Source organism: Anser brachyrhynchus (assembly GCF_964034855.1).
Source record: "Anser brachyrhynchus genome assembly, chromosome: 21".
Taxonomy (NCBI): Eukaryota; Metazoa; Chordata; class Aves; order Anseriformes; family Anatidae; genus Anser; species Anser brachyrhynchus.
In genome coordinates this window covers 2,804,212-2,825,014 of record NC_137714.1, presented here as the reverse complement: position 1 = coordinate 2,825,014, position 20,803 = coordinate 2,804,212, and the positions used below count along the sequence as shown (strand labels likewise).

Sequence of the window (20,803 nt, the reverse complement as noted above, 5' to 3'; positions counted from 1 at the left end):
GGTGTCTTTTTTATGTCCCCTGCTCCAGCCTTTGACCGTTTTGGTGGCCTCCGTTGGACTTGTCATCTGCCATGCAGTACGGTGGCCAAAACTGCGCACAGTGCTCCACTGCGGCTACCTGAATGCAGAGTAGAGGGAATGATAACTTTCCTTGATGTTCTTGCTAATGTAGACCAGTCTAGGGACAGCCTCTGGCTCTGAAGGGTGTGCTGCCAGCTCAGCTTGGCCTGACCTGACTCATACAGCGTTGGCCAAAACACCAGAAAACTTTCTTGGGTCCTTTATGGACACGTTGAATGCTCCCATCCCAGAATGCACCCCAACTCTATTTGTGATGCAAAATGGCTGTTTATTAACATTTATTTAAGATGGTTCCATTTCTTTAGGAGTCTTTTTTGAAGCAGTACGTCAAAAGTTTTTTTTTTTGTGCGCATTGTATCCCCTCACTCAGCAGTACCACTGGCTATTTCACAGAGATTACAGATTTTGGATTCTTAATATGAGTCAACATTGTACTGGATTGCAAAGGGAAAGGCACTCTGCAATATCTAACTTGCTGATGGCTGTGTGTGCATGCTCTTAAAAACTAAGCATCTGGGGGGCCTGACCAGTATTTGACTAGGATATATAGATTTTAAATCCCTGATATGGTAGGCACAAGCTAATTAGTCATGTTTAAATACATGGGAGATTGCTGGAGCCCCAAGCCTGGATGAGCTGTAAGACTCATTTCTACTCCGCTAGTGAACTGATTTGCAGGAAAATAGGGGAGGAGACATTTTCTCAAGGTGAAATAGATGTTCTTGGAGGATATGAGGTTTTAATACACGGCAGATTAACCCTCACAGGCTTGATTAGCCCTACAGAGGGATTCACAGGTGAAGCAAATATGAAAAGCACAAAGAAAACAATCTACAGTTAGAGAGATTTGGAGTATACAACTTTCTACAGCAGCTCGTAGCCAGTTTTGGCGATGCTGCAATCAGCTTACAGTGAAAAGGAACACGACTTTGGAGTCAAGGCAGAGGCAGAGCAGAGGCTAAGCCCTGAGCATCCTGGTAGAGCTCGTGTCTGGCTGCTGCAGGAGCCTGATACAGGTGGCCAGACTTGGCCAAGCTAGCAGAACTGACAGCCTCACCCTGCTCTGGTTCAGGGCCTTGGCTGGATGCCCCAGGCTCAGCACCGTGGTGCCAGGGCCCTTGCAGCACTGCCTGCCCATTTTTCTAACACTTTTCTTGGCCCTTCCTGGGGAATCTGCTCAGCAGTTGTGTCCCTCCTGACCCAACAAGCGCTGGGTCAGCTTTCATTTACATGTCACTTGGCACATCCTTCTGCTCGCCCGAGAATCCTAAATTCAATCTGATTTCAGTCTGATTACTTTCCCCTCCACTTGAGAGAATTAATTAATCTCCGGCTCTGCTCCGGGCTTTTTTCCCAGTCGATGAAAGGAGGAAGGAAAGGGTGGTGTATATGTCATTAATCATCATTACATTAGTGACTCCAGAATTAGCTTGCCTTGAAAGCCAGCACTTGTGCAGCAGAGGAACTCTGCCACATCCCTGTACAGTGAGATCTAGACCTCTGCAGAGTTTGTCCAGAGAGAAACCGAGATGTGGGAGAGGTGTGACCTTCATGTGGATGCCACACAAGGGAAGGGAGGTAGAACCCCCTTGCTGTCAGAGGGACTCTACCACAGTGAAGCACCTCTATATGAATCAGTAGTTACAACTCCAGGCACGTCTAGTCAATGCTCAAGTCAAGCCAGAGCTTCACGGTCCTTGATCAGCATCACCTATATCTCCCCTGAGGTGGCCAACCTCATGCCCAGTGCTGCCTCCATGCTCCAATGGCCATACACAATTTTCCTTCCACTCTGCATGGCACATGGCCTCTATGTGCGCTTGGAAGACAAAGGATTAAGAAGGCACTTCCCTGTAGCAAGCCTTGCCATCCAGGCATCTTATTTGCCTTCAAATTCCATTTTCCTGAAGGATTAGTACAAAGAGGTCTTCAAGGTTCATCGTGGTTTCTCTGAGCACAAAGCTTGTGCACACATCCTGCAGGGAGTGCTGAGCGCCTTTGGAGAGCAAGGGGAAAGGTGCCACCTCTGACAGGCTGTGCTAGCTGTGATTCTTGGTGACAGCCCTATCTAGCTTCATTCATCCTCTGAAACAGTAACAGGGATTTAGATTAAATATATTAAATATATGAATACATTAAATATATTAAATATATCTAGAGATAAGTATATCTATATTTGCATCATATGCTTTGTTTTCCTGGGCACAGTTTAGTTCCAAGTCATTGTGCCTCTTCCTGTCTGCCTTTTGCTACAAGCTTTGATAAATGAGCATCTTCTTTGCTTCCAGAACCCAGACACAGGCTCTGTTTTGCTCTCCCACACCCTCTCCTCAATTCTGAGAGAGCCAGTGGCCACATCACATCTTTGCAAGGGCTTGGACAGACAGGCAGGGAGGTCCTGTCCCTCTGCTGCTCCCCTCCACGCCTCAGCACCCCTCTACCTTGCTCACACCAGCTCTGTGCTTGCCCCCATAGCCACAGCACTGCCCTGATGGTGCCACTGCCTGCTACGACCTCCAGTCTTCTTCCAAGGGCACTGCTTCCCAGGATACACACCCCATCTGATAACTGTGACCTTCCTGCCTCAGCCTTTGATGTGTGACCTTGCAACTGGCCTTGTTAAAATGTATGTCTCTGAAATGAGCCCACCTTAGCCAGGATGCAGCATTACACTGTCATTACTGATTGCACGTCTTGCTTTCTCTCTGTCTCCCTGTAAATAATGTATCTTAATAACCAAGCATGCAGAGCAGGCTTCCTCTAACAGACATTGCCCAGAGTAACCGTGCTGAGGAAGCACATTCACTCACGCTATGCCTCAAAGCACTTCATTAGTACATCAGAAAAGGCCAGAAAAACAATGCAAATATTCTGATCAGCCAGCGCTTTCAGAAGGATTTGCTGTCCCCGCCTGGCTGTGCTGAGTCCAGAGCATCTCCTCGCACTCAGCTCTGCTGCAGCCTGCCTGGGATAAGGCATTTTGACAGAAGGCATTTTGGGCACGAAATGTCCTTCCAGAAGCTGCTGGCCTGGAAGTGTGGCATGAAACCCTGCTGCTGCTTTCCACTACCCTGCCCCAGCAGCAGGCAAGAAGAGCTCCCAGAGCTGCCATGCCCTGCAGGCAGGCCTGCCATTGCATTTTGGCCATTGCATTTTGGCCATTTGCCATTGCAACTTGTAAGCGGTCATCAAAACTTGCTCTCCTTAGCCATAGCCCTGTTGGCAGAGAAGCAAAAAACAGTGAGCTGATTGCAAAAATACCTGTGCCAAACTTACCCACTGTCACAGGGACATTTTCCCCTGGTGTAAATCTTTTTACGGCACCTTCGCAGGGTTAGTGCCGGGGTGAAGTACACACTGTGTTAAGTTACCCCCTCTTTGCAAAAAAAAAAAAGGGAAGCTGTGCCTCTGGTGCAGTCCCTGAACAGAGAGCTGGGCAAAGCTCAAAGACTGGAGGACGTCCAGGTGCGGCACTCGCCTCGCAGTGAAGTTCCACATCTGAGCCATCCCTGGCTACTGGGTCACAGCGACCACCTCCGTGCTTCAAAGCACCCTGCCCACTCTCAGGAAAGAAAGAAGAGAGAGAAGTTGCCCAGAGAAGCTGTGAGTGTCCCATCGCTGGAAGTGTTCAAGGCCAGGTTGGATGGGGCTTGGAGCAACCTGGTCTGGCCCCATAGCAGGGGCGTGGAACTAGATGGTGTTTAAGCTCCCTTCCAACCCAAACCGTTCTGTGATTCCATGAAACCTTGTGAGATGTGAAGGCTGCTGATAACAAGCAAAGCCACCAGCACCACCAGGGTCAGGCCCCTGAGCCCAGCACAGCCAGTGCTTTGATGAGCATTGATTGCATCGATGAGCAGGCCTGAAGCTGCACTTGCACAGCCAGCGTGCTCCTTTGTACAAGCTTCTTCCCCTGGAAAGACCCTTGCTTGCACCAAGTGGTTAACACCAGATGAATTTGCTGTGATTCAAGGTGTTATTACAATGAATGTGAGCGTGAATTAATAATGGCACTTTGAAGCCACTCTCTGTGCTCGCCTGAATCCCTCCTGCTGCATGAGCAGCTCTGTGCTGCCGAGGAGCTGCGTACACGCTGCTTCATTTTGCAATAATAACAGCCTTGCGCTAAGAGAGATAAACAGCATGTGGAGGTTTTGCTGGCAAAACACAATCCTAAATGAACTGCTAAAAATGGTTCGCAAAAGTCTATTTCCAGCTACTCCACCCAGCTGGAGCTGGCTCTCCTCCCTGTCTTGGGGGGGAGCTGTTGCTATTGCAGAGGATGCGTCCCCATCCATTGCAGGAGGGTCTCTGCCCTGGGAAAGGCAGGGAGGAACGAGGGATGCAGGCAGGAGCTTGGTGCGTAGGTGTGGAAATCAGCTTGAGCGTTTTCGTGGGGTGTACTGGGAGCAGCACTAAAAGTCCTGTTCCGAGATAACTTCAGCTCTGGAGAAAAGCAAGGTCTCCGGGGATGGAAGCAGAGGACTGGAGCCAACCTAAGGCTGCACCTGTCCTAAGGCTGTGCCGGGAGCCCCACTGCGCAATGCAACGAGGGAAGATGATTTGCGGAGTCAGGACTTGGTGTAATGATGTGCCTGGATGTGCTTGCACAGCATTTTGTTGCCAACTGTAAGCAAGCTGCTGCAATTTTTAATGGGGGTCTGTCCCTCATTTTCCTAATGGAGGAGGGTTCTCATGTTCATGACTAACTTCAGGAAAACTTTGGAAATCTGCCCTTGGGTCCCTTTCCTCCTCAGTCAGGGAATATCCCGAGTCACTTTTGTGACAGATCCTCAGGAAAAGCAGGTTGCAGCAGCCCGTCCCCTGGCTGCTGCTGCTGTTCACTCACTCTCATCAAAATGCAGAGCATCCTTTACCTCTGGCCAGCTTACAGTAAGCAGTTGTCAGACACTTCTATAATCCCAGGTATAATAAACCTTCCCTGGCTGCCTGATTCCTGTATCTGTCATGTGAGCCAGCTGTGCGTGAGAAAAACACTTTGCATGCAGATTATTTATCCATTCTCAGTCTGATCCAAACAACCGCCCTCAAAGCACAATCAGACAGCAACATTTCCTCCTTTCCAGAGCCTGGTTTTAGGACACTGGACTGAGAGTTCGCCCTGAGTGGGGGCATTCCACAAAGGACCATTTAGATTGCGGTTAGATCCTTTTCCTCTGCACAGCTTTCCAGCCACTCTGCCCCAAGCCTGTAGCGCTGCGCGGGGTTGCTGTGCCCCAAGTGCAGGACCCGGCACTTGGCCATGTTGAACCTCATCCCACGGCCTCTGCCCATCGACCCACCCTGCCCAGGTCCCTCTGCAGGGCCTTCCTGCCCCCCGGCACATCGACACTTCCCCCCAGCTTGGTGTCATCTGCACACTTACTGAGGGTGCACTCAATTCCCTCATCCAAGTCATCAATAAAGATATTAACGAGGATGGGCCCCAACACCGACCCCTGGGGAACACCACTGGTGACCAGCTGGATTTCACCCCGTTCACCACCACTCTCTGGGCCCGGCCGCCCAGCCAGCTTTTAACCCAGCAGCGTGCCTGTCCCAGCCATGGGCTGCCAGCTTCTCCAGGAGAATATTGTGGGAAACTATGTCAAAAGGTTTTGCTGAAGTCCCGGTCACAGGAGGCGAGGAGGTTGGTCAGGCAGGACTTGCCTTTCATGAACCACCCAAATCAGGTGTCTTAAATATGACAAAACTTTTTCCCAGTGAGGGTGATGGAGCACTGGGACAGGCTGCCCAGGGGGTTGTGGAGTCTCCTTCTCTGGAGACATTCAAAACCCGCCTGGATGCATTCCTGTGTGCCCCGATCCAGGTGTTCCTGCTCCAGCAGGGGGATTGGACTAGGTGATCTTTCAAGGTCCCTTCCAAAATCCCTAACATTCTGTGATTCTGCAGTTCTGTCTGCAAGGATGTTTCTTACTCGTCTCTCTCCCAGCTGTTGCCTTTTTTTTTTTTTTTTTTTTCCCTTTCTTATATACGCTCTCACAGAGGCGAAAACAACATTGTTTATTAGCTCGGCTCTGGCCAGCAGCAGGCCCCTTTTCTAGCATGGGGCAGCTTCTGGATTCTTCTCACAGAAGCCACCCCTATGGCCCCCTGCTACACAAACCTTGCCACGCAAACCCACTACCCATGTCCAGTAGGATGGCATGCAATATATTTGCACCCTGTGTGCTCCGTCACCCTTGCAGCAGTGAGGAAACTGCTTTGCAGTGGCCTGAAGCGCAATTCTTTGCCCAGTTTGCACAGCTGTTCTTTGCAAAGCCTATTTTTCATCAACCCTAGTAACTGGCATGCATTGCTTCTGTGGTTGCACAGAGACATGCTGGGTTTAAATTCAGGAGGATGTCCTGTCTAGCAAAAGGTGTGAATTGTCACTAAACGATTTCTGAAAGGTGACCTCTGGATCTGAAGGCAGCAGGCAAGGGGAAAGCAAGGAGGATCAGTGCCCGTATCCCCACTGCACAGTCAAGGATGCCGAAGGACCAAAGCACGATGATACAGCCAGCTAGCTGTCATCAATCACAGGGCCTTAGCAGGGGCTTCTGAGTATTTAAATCATTAATTAAGATTAATGAAATGCACTTATGCAGTTTATCTAAGTGCATGTTCCGAAACTGAAACCCAGTCATTAATTAGTGAGTGAGACAATTTGAAGGGCTCAGTAAAATCCCCTCTTAAGCCCCAGCAAGACACAACAGCATGGCTCCGTGCACAAGGATATGGCTTTACCCAGGAGACATTACACCAAAGCAGGATAGTCGCTGCTTGAGAAGAGACACGGACTATTTTCCACCAATCCTACCGTGTGCAGTTTTAGTGGATTTGGGAGCCTGCCCAGCTCAGGACTGAGAACAGGAGACACAACGTGCTAAACTTGTACAGTTGCAGCAAATGAGAGGCTCCATTTGGCTTCCTCAAATAAATTAATTTGAACAGCTCAGGGCTTACCAGGATTAGAGCTACCAAGAAATATTGTTGCCTGATCTGCCCATCCCCAGGATCCCGAAACCAGAAGGTGGGACGGCAGCACCTCCCCGTGAAGATTAATGTGGATGAATATGTCCAATTACAGGATGAATCTGAACTGTAAATTACAACATCTATTCCATGTAATGCAAAATGCCCAGCTGTAGGGTCTTACATGTGTTGGACTGTGCTCGTCCTCATGCTAGGGAATCTGTGTTCACCAGGCTCAGCTCCACAAGACCAAGGCCCACTGTCCAAGGCCCTCTACCAGGCCATGCTCCCCCGGTGCCATGTGTGGGTCCCCTGGTACGTCCTGTGTGAACATTTCGGTGATAGGGCACAAGACCACAGGCTTCTTCTGTCTCCTGGTACAAACTTCTCCCCAGATACAGAGCCTGGGGATGAGTTTCAGGGCATGTCTTACAGCCACTCACCAGGGCGTTCGAGAAAATAGTGTTACAGAATGACTTTCTTCACAGTGCAATAAAAAAGACAGGTTGGCAGTAAATTGCATCAACTACGGGGAACTCAGCAATTAATTAGAAGCCAGGAGTCTTCCCATCCCTCAGTGCAACTCTGAAATTAAGAGTTTGAGTGAAGAATAACTTCCAGGCCCGACCGTCCGTGCCGGGCCCACGTGATTGCCTCCCACGCAGGCTCACCAAGGACTGCAATCGCATCCTGGAAGATGCCAATCGATTTGCTTCTGAGCTGGCAGCAAGGACACAGGCCTGACCTCTGCCTGCAGAGAGAGGGGAGAGGACCCAGGCAATGCTTGTGGGAGGGGATCCAGAATAGTTAATACAATTTCGAGTGAAAAAGTGGCCTCCTGGGCCAGGAATGGGCCGTCTCCTCATCGGAAAGCAATGGGGCTGGTCGAGCACAGCAGAAGCAGAGAGGCTGGGGTCTGCCCGCAGAGGCTAACGAGCTGTCGAGCTAACGAAAGAGCCTTACAGGATTCGACACACGTGAGGATCACACTGGTGCTGCTTTGCCCGGGGAACCAGAGCCCAGATAAAAATAAATAAACCAGAATAAAGCCTTGTGTCTGCTACAGAAGAGCTCGGTTGTGGCCCAGAGGGGACAATGACAAGGAGGCATCCCTCCAGCCCATCACAGGCTGCTTTGAAAACACCAGGCCTTGCTCTGCCCTGCCCTCCTGTGGCTTGGTCGGGATATTCCTCAGCAAATCTGCTAAGCCGGAGTTTTGCTAATGGTGCCTGGAAGGCACCAGCCGGGGTCCCACCAGCCAGAAGCAAAAGCAATCAAAGCCTCCGAAGCAGCAATCAGACGCCCTCCAAATTGAGCAGACGTGAGAAGTGAGTTTGTAACTTCAGATCGATCCAGCAGCCAAGGTCACTTAGAAGGAAGCCGAGCTCCTGGAGAAGCTACCGTGGTAAGCGAGTTGTAACAGAAATAAGTTGTAATAGTCTCCAGCTGGCAGGGACCTCCAGCTGCCGCTGACCCAGTTAATACTAACACTAGCCTGCAGGAAACTTCCACTCCATTTTCGAGGCATTATGTTAGGAAAGCCAGACGCTGGCATAGAAAGGAGCCTGGGAGGGGCACGCAATAATCTGCTGCGTGGGCAGGAGAGCTTGTGGCAGCAGCGGGGCCTGGCTGTGCACAGGGAGCAGTGGGGTGCGAGGAAAGGTGCACGCTGCACCTCAGCCCAGTGGGAATCACGGTGTCACTGCAAAGAGGTGCACGGCAACCCCTGTTCCTCTGGGACAAAACGTCCGTGCCTGGTGTATTTTCAGACACTGTCAGACTCACCCAGGCATCGCCCTCCGTAAGGGCATATCAGGCTCTGCGAGAGCCAGACAAGCAACTGATATTTCCCCGTCTTCATCTCTCTGTTGTGGAAGGATTCAGGACCGTCCTGCCTTAGCCTGACAGCCCCAAGGAGTGCAAACCCCACATAGTCAGGACTGGGGAGTCAAAACAAAGCCCAGAGACAAGGACCCGGTGCCCTTCCTACACACACCCCTCCGTCACGTCCATCACTTTGGATTTGGAAGGGAACATCACACTGTCCAGGGAGTCTCCAAGAGAGCCTTGTCTCCTGAGTCCATAGCATCAAGCCAATAGCTGAAAAAAGGAAGGAAGGACTAGGGTTTGTATTTCTCAAGCCAGTTTTTAAATCCTTGAGGATGTTCAGAAGGTACCGTGGGCTCTCTCTTCTTGGCCTACAATAAGCACCACCTTCTGCACATGGGGTGGGAAAAACCCCAGACTACAAGCTGGGAACTCATTGCTGGAGCAGGGAAGGGTTGGTGTGGGAAGCAGTGGACACCAGGCTGAACGTGAGCAAACCACAGATAAGACAAACTGCACTTTGGGCTACATTAGGAGGATTGTGGCCAGTAGGTCAAGGGAAATTATTCATCCTTATTACCAACTGGGGGGTGGGGGGTTGGCAGGGCACCCGTTCTGGGCTGTAGCCAGCCAGATGAGGTGGAGGATAAGGTGGGATATAACCACAACTGAAGCTACCTGGGAGAAATTGCAAGAAAGATGGAGCCAAACACTCCACGTCAGTGCTAAATGATGTAACAACTGGCAGTGGCCACAAATTGCATCTTAAAAGATCCAGGATGGACATTAGGAAACAATTCCTCGCTGTTGTGTGGTTCAGTCTTGAGACACGTCTCCAGAGAGGTGGGTGATTTCTGTCCTTGCAGGGTTTTCAAGAATTAGGTAGGCAAAGCAATGATCACCTCGATTTAGTGTTGGAAATATTCCTGCCATGAGCAAGCAGCTGGGAATGAGATCTCTCAGGTCCTTTCACAAACCCTAATGGGACTTATAGCACTATGCCTGGTGAACACCACTTATTGTCCTGTGTGTGCATAATTCTCATCATGCTAGGCTAACCAGCCCTCTTCAGAGACCAGTGCAAGTAATGCTTGGTCACAGGCCAGCTCCCACCATTTTGCTTCCTCTGTTTTCCCTGGGGAACCAGCCCCAAAGCAGTGCTAGCCCTGCCAGACACACTTTGGCACTGCAAAGCAGGTACTCCTGTTGCATGCCTTGGGGCTCCTGGCATGTTGACAGTATAGCTCTGGGCACCCTACTCTGATCCCGTCTTATTTATGGTACATCCTGCCCGTCTTCTCCCAGCTATTATTGCCTGAAACGTTGTAATTTAGATTCTGGCTGTGTTTGATTGCAAACTCTTCCAATCTACAAATTTCAGTGACAAGCACTAGAGCAGCTCATTTACATGCCAAAGTGATCAGTCTGAAAGTGCTTGTTACACAAGTGAATAAATAAATAGTAGATAAATTAAAGAATGGTAAACAATCAGCCAAATTAACCGGTAGATGTCTAGTAATGAAAAACACTGACACCCATAGCATAGACCAAGAAGACGAGGGATGGGACAAGCTTTCCCAGCGTTGCCCAGGGCAGCTCAGCATTGATCTATCTCCCCTCAACCCATGAGCCAACAAGGATCTGCACCAATGCCAGGAGACAGTAAGCAAGGGCTAGAGCATGAAATTCTGGCTTTTAAAGCCTATACCTGTCTTTGTCCCTCGCACGCGCTCTGTGTAAAGCCATCTGTCATGTTCTCCTGGAACAGCATTTAACACATTTTACACATTGAGTGTCAAGTACCCGTGCAGCCTGATTTTCAGCTGGCATCTCAGGAAATCCTTCCAGGGCACCTGAACCATTTCGGCTTCTTTTTTCATTGTTTGAAACATGGGACACTTCTGAATCCACGCCAACATCGTAACACCTTGCAGGAAGTTTATCTGGTGGTCAGCAAGGCTGGGCATTTTGGGACAGGCCATCTCAACAAGAGCAAAATCACAGCTTTCCAGTGGAAGGGGCTCGGTTATTCAGGCATTGTGAAGCCATCAGCGACTGCAGACACACAGATGCTCTGAGCAGTCCCACACTCCCGGCAGGTGCGGGAGGCAGATCGGGATGCCAGAGAGTGAAAGTGGTGATGTGTGCGGTACCTGGCAGCGCTGATGATTGTCCACCACCTGTCTCTGTCACTGCCTCCTGCACAGTGACAGGTAGGTGCTAGCTACCTGATTTATCTTCCTCTGAGAGCTCCTGCCCATCACTGCTCAGCACTGCGGGGGATCCCCAGCAGGGAAGGCAGCAGAGGTGCATCTCTCCCTGTTGTCTGCTGTCAGGCAACTCGTGTGTGCTTGCCAGCACTGGGAACACAGGGAGGAGGCTTTGCAGGGGTAATTTTTCTTCCATGAAGTGCTGCAAGGCTGGGCTGGCACTGACCTATCTTGCCTGGCACCACCAGACAAGAGGGCAGCAAGAAGGCAAAGGAGGGCACAGATCTGTCCTCTCTGGGGTTGGATGTGGGACCACCAAGTGCTCTGCAGAGCACTTTCATCCTCGAGCTTCTCCCACGTACACCTATTTTCCTGTCTGCCTTGGGCATGGAGCCATTTCACGTCCCCTGGGGCTTCCCTCCGTTATCCCAACCCCTTCTGTGTGCCAGAGCCTGTCAGCAGCGGTGCTACACCACCAGCTCGAGGCTTCTTGTCACTCCAGAAATAACCTACCAGGGCTTTGCTGCCCCTCACACCTCCCACCAGCTTGGCCCTCACTGAAGGAACACCACTCGGGGGGTGCCAAACCGCTCCCAGACTCAGGGAAACGCATCTGTGGACCTAGCGGGGAGCTGATTTATTCCGGCTCTCGAGCTGCGATGTATCGGTGCTGTGGCAGGACGTGCTTATCCCAGCCGTGCAGCCGGCCATCCTGAGATGTGGCCTGTGGGATCTCGGCCACCTGCGGGGCGACGCCACCACGCGTGGCCGAGACAGCGGTGCCACCTCGTGGCTTGCTGAAGCCACCAGCACTGAGCCATTCGGTGGCCACCGCGGCCTGCAGCTCCCCTGGGCCACGGGTGTCCGAGGTGCAGATCAAGAGGAGGCGCTCAGAAGATGGGCAAGGAAGACCTGGCTGAACCACGACGTCCCCCCGACTCAAGCTAATGGGGCTAAGCGCTGCTCGGGGGGCTCAAGGACCTGGAGGAGGTGCTGTCCGGCCCAACACCAGCTTCCATGAGATGCTGGAAATCCGTGGCCAGCCCCTCGTAATTCAGCATTTAAGTGAGGTTAAGGGGACAGTCAGGGACAGAGGACACGTGAGCACCAGGACATCCATCAACCCTGGACGAAATGATGGAGTGGTCTCATTTTGGCTGTATATTAACAAAGGGCAATAGGGCAGAAATACAATTACTGTCCAGAAACACCATTTTTTGTAAGGTAGGTCTTTTCAAACTCACCCGTCGTCTTTTCTTGACATGATTACAGGCCTACTTGACACAGGAACTATGTTGATAGAATAAAATTGCTTTTTCTTCTGGGCATCTGATTTATTATGGGCTTGACATTTTGATTAAAAATGTGTATTATATTGCATTAAGAGGGGATGTGAATTAAAGACCAGCTCAGTGATAGTTCTCCAAAGGTAATTATTAACGGAGATATACTGATGAGCAAAGTTTTGTGTGCAAGAGTCTCCATGGTTGATTTTTTTACTAGAACAGCGTAGCATAGCATAACATAGCATAGCATAGCACAAAACAGTTCAGTTGGAAGGGACCTACAAATATCATTGAGTCCACCTGCCTGACCACTTTAGGGCTAACCAAAAGGTAAAACATAATATTGAGGGCATTATCCAGATGCCTCTTTAATACTGACAGGCATGGGACATCAACCACCTTGCTAGGAAGCCTGCGTCCAGGTCTGGGGCACAAAAAGGATGTAGAGCAGTTAGAGCAAGATCAGAGGAGGGCCACGAAAATAATCAGAGGGCTGGAGCACTTCTCCTGTGAAGAAAGGCTGAGAGAGCTGGGGATGTTCAGCCTGGAGAAGAGAAGGCTCTGGGGTGACCTCACTGCAGCGTTTCAATACTTAAAGGGGGCTTATAAAAAGGATGGAGAGTGACTTTTTGCTAGGGCATATAATGACAGGACAAGGGGGAATGGTTTTAAACTAAAAGAGGGGAGATTTAGATTAGAGGTTAGGAGGAAGCTCTTCACTTGGGTGGTGGTGAGGCACTGGCACTGGCTGCCCAGAGAAGCTGTGGATGCCCCATCCCTGGAGGTGTTCACGACCAGGTTGGACAAGGCCATGGGCAACCTGATCTAGTGGGTGGCATCCCTGCCCACGGCAGGGGGGTTGGAACTGGATGACCTTTAAGGTCCCTTCCAACCCAAGCTGTTCTCTGATTCTATGATCCTACCATTGGTGAGCAGAGAGATGAGACCCTCTCCATTTCTCCTTCTCAGGAAGTTGTAGAGAGCCACGAGTTCACTTCTCAGCCTCCTTTTCTCCAAATTAGACAAACAACGTGTCCTCAGACTCTTGTCAGAAGACATGCCCTCCGGCCTTTTTATCAGACTGGGTACCACTGGATGGATGCCACCGCGCCCCATATCCTGACCACCAGCACCCTGCAGGGGATGGCAGTGCCAGCAGCAGGCAGCACACCTCGTCTCTGTCAGGCCAAGCCAGCAGGAAAAGGAACAGGGCTGCAAAAAGGCAGCATCAGAAGCGCCCAAAGAGCCATTTTCCTGAACAGGCTGGGAGAGAAGATGCTGGATCACGTCCAGGGGGAACCCCAGGAAGCGCTGGCAAGAGAGGAGAGGCTGGGCATCAGGCAGCCGTGCTCTGCCTGCCGTCCCGAGCGGAGCATCCCTTGCGTGGCCGCTGGAGCGGCCACCTCCTGCAGCAGCAGGGCTTTGTCGTGCCTTTGGGCCTCCTCCACCTTGGCGTTTCCCCGTGCTGCTGGACTTCTCTGAGGTCCCAGGAGGGGCCAGCACTTTTGCTGACCAGGCTGTTCCCTCGCTGTGACCGGCACATCCATGGTCGAGGGCGGAAAGGGAACTGTGGAAAGAAGCGAAACTTGGCACTTCTCTTCTGCAACCATGTAAACCTCTGTGCATGCAAGGACATCCCGCCCCCTGCTTCTCTTCCCCCCTGCTCCTGAGGAAGAGCTGCCAGCAAACAGAGCTGCCGATTCTCACTGCTCCCTTCTCACCCCTGCCAGGAGGTAAGTCACCCCGGACAGCTGGGGACACATGCCTCTTCTGCCACCTCTCTCCAGTTTTAGCTCCCTGTCCTCATCCTTATTCCACTTGTCCCCCAGCCTCCACAGGAGTCTGAAGTAGGAAAAGGGGGAGAAGGTGATGCAGAGGGGTAAATCCGTCCTCACTCCACCATGTGGATGTGGACACTGCTGGGTTCTGCAGGCCGTTCCCAGACTGATTGTCCCAGGCTTTGGTATGTGCTCAGGACATCCCTCCTCTCTTCCAGGTCCGCGTGTTGGGGACCTACATCTCTCGTGCTTTTTTTTTTTTTATCCTTTTACTGTTTATTCCTTCTGTGTTTCTCTCTCCTCTACTGTGTCTCTTTACACCCTTTCCTCACCTGTGCTCTCCATCCTATGGGACTGCTGCCCCATACATCAGTGCTTTCTCCCCGAACACGGGAGGAGACAACTTCTTCATGCAGTTTGTGCGACCACCCATCCCCAGGACATGCACCAGAGGCTTTACGCCCTGCTCTGCGTCCCAGTCTCTCCCACAGCCCTGCCATGGGCACGTGTCAGAGCTTTTCAGTAACATCAGTGATTTCAGATCACACAACAAAACAGGGAAATTATTTTCAACATTCCAACGTGGTGTCTGGCTACCTGAATTAGACAACACGTAGGTGGCATGGTGGGTCTGTGCATGCACGCTTGTGTCTGTGCATGGCACATGTCCATGTCTGGATGAAAACACACGTTTATACTTGCATGTCTGTGTCCAGGGTGCATCTGTCACTGTGTGCACCACGTGCATGTTTGCTGTGATCTTGCCTCCATCCCAAATTCCCCCTCTCCTGTGCTTGCAGGGAGGCAGGATGCGTCTCGGTCTTTGGCTGGCAGCCGGCACCCTAGCAGCAGTGCTGGGCACAGCCCTGCCTGAGGAGGAGGTGTGTCGGGCACCGGATGGCAAAGACGGATTCCCCGGGGTCCCTGGCCTCAATGGGAGGCCAGGGCAGAAGGGTGACATGGGAGAACCAGGTAAGGGGCAGCCAGGGATGCTCGGTGTGGGTGGCCTGGGAGCCTCGAGCTTCTTGGCAGGAGCAGAGTGGGCTGCAGGAGCTGCTCGGGCGATGCCAGGCATGCCAGCTACGGCACGAACATCACCTCAATGTCTCTCCCCAGGGAAAGCGGCACCAAGGACAGGCATCCGGGGACCCAAAGGGGATGAAGGTGAGCCTGGGCCTCCTGGCAACCCAGGAAACCGGGGCTTCCATGGTCCGCCTGGCCCCCGTGGGCTGCCAGGGCAGCCAGGACTGAGAGGGGCCAAGGGAAAGGCTGGCAATATCCTGGAGCAGCCACGTCCTGCCTTCTCTGCCTCACGGAAGTCCCAGACGCGCCGGGGCAACACGGTGGTGTTCGACAACGTCATCACCAACCAGGAGAACTCCTACAGCGCCCAGAGCGGAGAGTTCACCTGCCGCATCCCCGGGCTCTACTACTTTGCCTTCCAAGTGGTCTCCATCGGAGACCTCTGCCTGAGCATCACCAAGAACAGGGAGCGCGTGGTCAGCTTCTGCGACAACAACAGCCGCAACATCCTGCAGGTGAACTCGGGCAGCAGCGTGCTGAGCCTGGCCGTGGGTGACCAGGTCTCAGTGAGCACCGACCCCGTGAAGGGCAGCCAGATTTACAGCGGCTCCGAGGCAGACAGCGTCTTCAGCGGCTTCATGCTCTTCCCACAGACGGGCTGACGGACCACCAACCTCACGACTTGCCAGCCCAGAGCTAACCTGCTTAGCATCAGAGCATTGCTGTGTGCGTGCCTCTGTGTGTTTGAGCCCTGCGAGCGGCCTTTTATCACAGCAAAGGCAATGGCCTCAAATTTAACAGCCAGCCAGGTCCTGTGCTTCTGCCAGTATCACCAACCAGCCAGGCTGCGGGTGGCCGCTGCAGTGCCAAGACCTCCCTAGCAGTTCCCTCCAGGCTGTGATGAGCCTGCTCTTGTTTGTGGGATCCAGGCAGACCATCCTGCTGCCTCCTGGAGGCCAAGGACTCCTGGCCCCAATAGCCCTTTCAGCTCCTGTGTGCTCAGACCCTGCACCAAAGGGGATCAGTTGTCACTGGGGCTGTTCTCTGGCTCTTTGCTCCCAAGCGTGAAATCACTGCGTGCCACTGCTTTTGCTGCACTAACCACTGTAAATGCCTTTCTGGTGCAAGGCCGGTGTTACTTCTCACGTTGTCCTCATCAGTACAAATAAACCTCTTCTTCCCCGACAACTGGTTGTGTTCTCTTTCCTACTCGTGCACTTGCAGCACACTCTTGATGTCCTGGGCTGTCCCAAGCTGCCCAGGGAGAGAAGTGATCCCAGCTTGTCTCTAGCTAAGAACCAGCTGCAAAGGTGGGACGGGAGGGAACTGAGTGTAGGAGCGGAGCCGTCACTTACAGGGAGGAACGGGGGAAGTCTCTGGGACCAGCCGTTCACCACCACTCTCTGGGCCCGGCCGCCCAGCCAGCTTTTAACCCAGCAGTGTGCCTGTCCCAGCCATGGGCTGCCAGCTTCTCCAGGAGAATATTGTGGGAAACTATGTCAAAAGGTTTTGCTGAAGCCTAGGCAGACTATGTCAACAGCCTTTCCCTCATCCACCAGGCGGGTCACCCGGTCACAGGAGGAGATGAGGTTGGTCAGGCAGGACTTGCCTTTCCTGAACCTGTGCTGGCTGGGCCTGATCCCCCGATTGTACCTCATACATTGCGTGATTACATTCAAGATGACCTGTTCCATCACCTCTCCTGGCGCTGAGGTCAGGCCTCTAGTTCCCTAGGTCGTCCTTACAACCCTTCCTATAGATGGGCATCACGTTAGCAAGTCTCCAGTCATCAGGGACCTCTCCGGATGACCATGACCACTGATAGGTGTCAGAAAGTGGCCCAGGAATCACATCTGCCAGCTCTCTCAGCACCCCCGGGTGGATCCCCCCTGGCCCCATGGACTTGTGACAGCTCAGGTGGAGCAGCAGGTCTCTAACTGTTTCCACCTGAACTGTGGGGAGGTTCTTCTGCTCCCTGTCCCAGACTTCCAGGTCAGGAGGCTGAGTACCCCGAGGATAAGTGGTCTGGCTGGTAAAGACAGATGTAAAGACGTCATTAAGAACCTCAGCCTTTTCCTTATCCTCAGTAGTCATGTTCCCCCCTGCATCTAGTAATGGATGGAGATTCTCCTTGGCCCTCCTCTTACCGTTAATATATTTGTAAAAACATTTTTTTGTTATCTTTAACCACAGTGGCCACGTTGTGCTCATGTGGGCTTTAGCCTTTCTGATTTTCTCTCTGCATATGCTGGCAACATCCTTGTACTCTCCCCGAATTGCCTGTCCCTTCTTCCACTGAACATAAACTCTCGTTTTCTCTTGGAGACTCAGCAGAAGTTCCCTGTCCAGCCACGCCTGTACTTCTGTTCTCCCAGCCCCTGCCGCTGCAGTGGCAAAGCCTGGCACAAGCACAGGTCTTGCAGGACAGCCAGGGAAATGCTTGCTCAGAGAAAATAATCAGGCAGGAGGATGTGAAACTTGGATGGGGGCCAGTAAGGGGCTGCGTGTCCCTATCGGGCTCTTTCCTAACTGTGTGACTTCCTCCGGGAGGGTGTTGCAGAGAGACGCAGGTCGTGCAGAGCCAGCAGGCAGTGCCCTCAACACACAGGGCTCCACAGCGCAGGATCCCACACCCTGCTCCCCTGCTGGAGGTAAGAGGTGCTGTACAGTTCCTTTGGGGTGGGCTGCACGGGTCCGGCAGCACGGTGCAGTGCTGGGTGCTGTGGAGGAGGCAGAAGCGCTGCCAGGCACCCCAGCTGCTCACGTCTCGTGGGGGCATGCGTGCCTTTCCTCCCCGGTGGAAGACCCATTCCCCTGGGCCAGGCACTGTGCTGGGAGATCCCCAGCTGATGGGAACTCGATCCTCTTGTGCAGAAAAAGGCAGGCTGCTGCTGCTGGAGGAAGGGTGAGATCAGCTCGGTGCAGCCTGGAGCTCCAGCCTCAGGGCAGCTTGGTGCACTGCTCTGCAGTGGTGTGCATGTCTGCAGGGGACCTGGGGGTGCTGAACCAGCAGAGCTTGGGGCTGGCAGCGGATACCGCAAGTCCTCATGGCTCTGCCCAGACTGAAAGTCTAACCCCCTGGTACCATCAGCGGCTGCCCTGGGGTTGGTGATGATACCAGGGTCTGTTTCCACATATTGGCCTCCACACCAACTGGCAATGGGCATGGGGAAGGTAATATTGAAGGCTCCAGCTGCTGTGACCCTCATAGCACTGAGCCTCCTTTGCTTCATGGACTGAAAGCCGCCCTGCCATGGCACCTCATCCCAGCACTTTCTTTCCCTTTCCACTCTCCAGAGCCCCAAAATGAGGCAGAGCTTTTGGGAGCAGTTCTGTCTGGCCCTCACTCTCCTACCTCTGCACCTGGGGTCTGCAGTGACCGGAGATCCCTCCCACAGCTGCTATGGGGCTCCAGGCCTGCCAGGCACGCCGGGTGTGCCAGGCAAGGATGGCCGAGATGGGCTGAAGGGAGCCAAAGGCGAGCCAGGTGAGTGAGCAAAGAGGGGAACCATGAAGGCTGTCAAACGACAGGCACTGACTCTGCCACGGCCGGTCTGCCTTAGTTGCCGGTCATGGAGAGCAGTGTCCCTGCACTTGGAGAAGTGCGTGATGTTCCCAGAATCTGCAGACGGGGCAGAAGGAGAGGAAACAACCCTCTTCTGTCTGAGGGAAAGGGTCTGGGGGAGCCTCTCCCCATGTCCCTTTCTTTGTGACTAACTCCTTCCCTCCCCACCGCTCCACAGGCATCCCAGCCATTCCTGCTACACGAGGCCCCAAGGGTATGAAAGGGGAGCCAGGCAGTCCTGGCTTGCCAGGCAAGACCGGCCCCGTCGGTCCCCCTGGTCCCCCTGGAGACCCCGGGGAGATGGGCGCTGCCGGAGAGCCAGGCATGCCAGGCAGCTACAAGCAGAAGCACCAGTCGGCATTTTCAGTGACGAGGCAGACTGCTGAGCACCCCTTAAAGAACATCCCCGTGGTCTTCAACCACATCATCACCAACACCAACAACGACTACAACACCACCACAGGCAAGTTCACCTGCAAGGTCCCTGGCCTCTACTACTTCGTCTTCCACAGCTCACAGACAGCCAACCTCTGTGTCATGCTGTACAAGAACATGAGAAAGATGGCCAGCTTCTGTGACCACAAGACCAACACCATGCAGGTCAGCTCGGGTGGTATTCTCCTCCACCTGGAGGCTGGGAACGAGGTCTGGCTGGAGGTGAACGACTACAACGGCATGGTGGGCATCGGTGGCTCCGACAGCATCTTCTCGGGGTTCCTGCTCTTCCCAGAATAGGGGAGCACCTGAGCTCAGCCCAGCACACCAAGCCCTTTGCCCTGCCCTGCAAATTCTGTTGCTCGCTGCCAGGCCGTTGCTCATGCCCCAGGTTTCTCTGCTGGGTGGGAAGCCCCAGCAAGCGAGTCCGCCCCGGCCACAATCCCCTGGCTTGGGGATTGCGTGCAGACAGTCACTGAACAAGGCGGCCAGGCACATCCAGCTGGATCTGCGCCTGCAGTGACAGCACCGAGCCCCTGGAGTCCTGTTGGCACTGCCTTGTTCAGCAAAACATTTCCACCTCCCAAGCACTGCCCTGATAACACCCCGTTACCTTGTGCTGCTGGAGCCAGGGCTCAAGGGTCTTTCTGTGTCTCTCCCCTTCCCACACTGGATGCACCGGGGACAGTCAGGGGTCCTGGAGCAGGCTGCAAGCAACAGCTTTGCCGTGAGCTGGTTGTGGAAAGTGTCAATAAATTCTTCCCCAGTATGCCTGGCCGAGCATCGTTTTTTCTTCGTGATTTGCCTTTCTGCAGGTGGGGCCCATGTGTGGCTGGCTGGCTGGCTGTGGCATGCACACGAGCGCGTGTATATGTGATCTGTCTGTTTGCCTGCACGATGTCTGGACGTCCCTGAGCCCTCACTGTCTGGGCTGTGCTCAGCACCAGTGAGCATCACAAACCATTCACAACGCTGGCTTTGCTCACTCGGTAGGGCCCTCAGATGCACCGACAGCAGGAAGAGGGCCCTCCCCTTGAGCAGTGCTCACTTAAGGGGGACAAGACGCCCCCAGGAAGGGGCCCTTTCCATCCAAGTGGATGCAATTCAGTTGCCCACACAGCAAGCCTTGTAGCCAGGTGTCAGGCAGCTGGGACATCCCCAGGGACCCAGCCTCACCAGGCACTTGCCCCCTCCCCAGTTTCAGATGACAGCCAGAGGGCTCCGCCACCTCAACCTGCACAGTGCAGGCACCAGAAATTCATCCGGGGACAAAGACGTCGCTGCTAACTGGGAAGAAATGGCCAAGGGGTGCCTGAGGGTGTTGCATGATAGCAACAGGGAATAGCAGGGGGTTGGCAGAGAGAAAACCCAGCCTTGGGCTGAACCCAAGAAACTCCTTCAAGAGAGACCGCAGTTTTCACAGCAACATAGTGCAGGGTGGCCAGCTCCTGGCTGAAAGGGGCTGACTGGACATGGCTTTGGGAAACAGCTCTTCCTTGGTGACTTCTGCTGTCACCCTCAGTGACCACTCAGCACTGCAGTGACCCTCTGGGGAAGGGATCTGAGCCACATCCCAGGACATGTGCCGCCACCTCCTCCTGGTGTGGTAGGACAACAGTG

General features: G+C 53.2%; 2 protein-coding genes across 3 annotated transcripts; both read left to right on the top strand.

Moving 5' to 3' along the window:
- Window positions 1-13,963: 13,963 nt before the first annotated feature.
- C1QA (complement C1q A chain) lies at window positions 13,964-16,371 on the top strand. The gene is made up of 3 exons (XM_080564265.1): window positions 13,964-14,115; window positions 14,961-15,132; window positions 15,277-16,371. Exons 2-3 carry the CDS (start codon window positions 14,970-14,972, stop codon window positions 15,843-15,845), a joined length of 732 nt encoding a protein of 243 aa, XP_080420391.1. The 5' UTR covers window positions 13,964-14,115; window positions 14,961-14,969; the 3' UTR covers window positions 15,846-16,371.
- A 1,206-nt stretch (window positions 16,372-17,577) lies between these two features.
- Window positions 17,578-19,952, top strand: C1QC (complement C1q C chain). 2 transcript variants are annotated; one of them, XM_080564260.1, is made up of 3 exons: window positions 17,578-17,841; window positions 18,481-18,670; window positions 18,927-19,952. In XM_080564260.1, exons 2-3 carry the CDS (start codon window positions 18,490-18,492, stop codon window positions 19,481-19,483), a joined length of 738 nt encoding a protein of 245 aa, XP_080420386.1. In that variant the 5' UTR covers window positions 17,578-17,841; window positions 18,481-18,489; the 3' UTR covers window positions 19,484-19,952. The 2 variants fall into 2 exon arrangements, with proteins under 2 accessions (XP_080420386.1, XP_080420385.1); XM_080564259.1 differs by having other exon boundaries at window positions 17,592-17,834.
- Window positions 19,953-20,803: the final 851 nt, after the last annotated feature.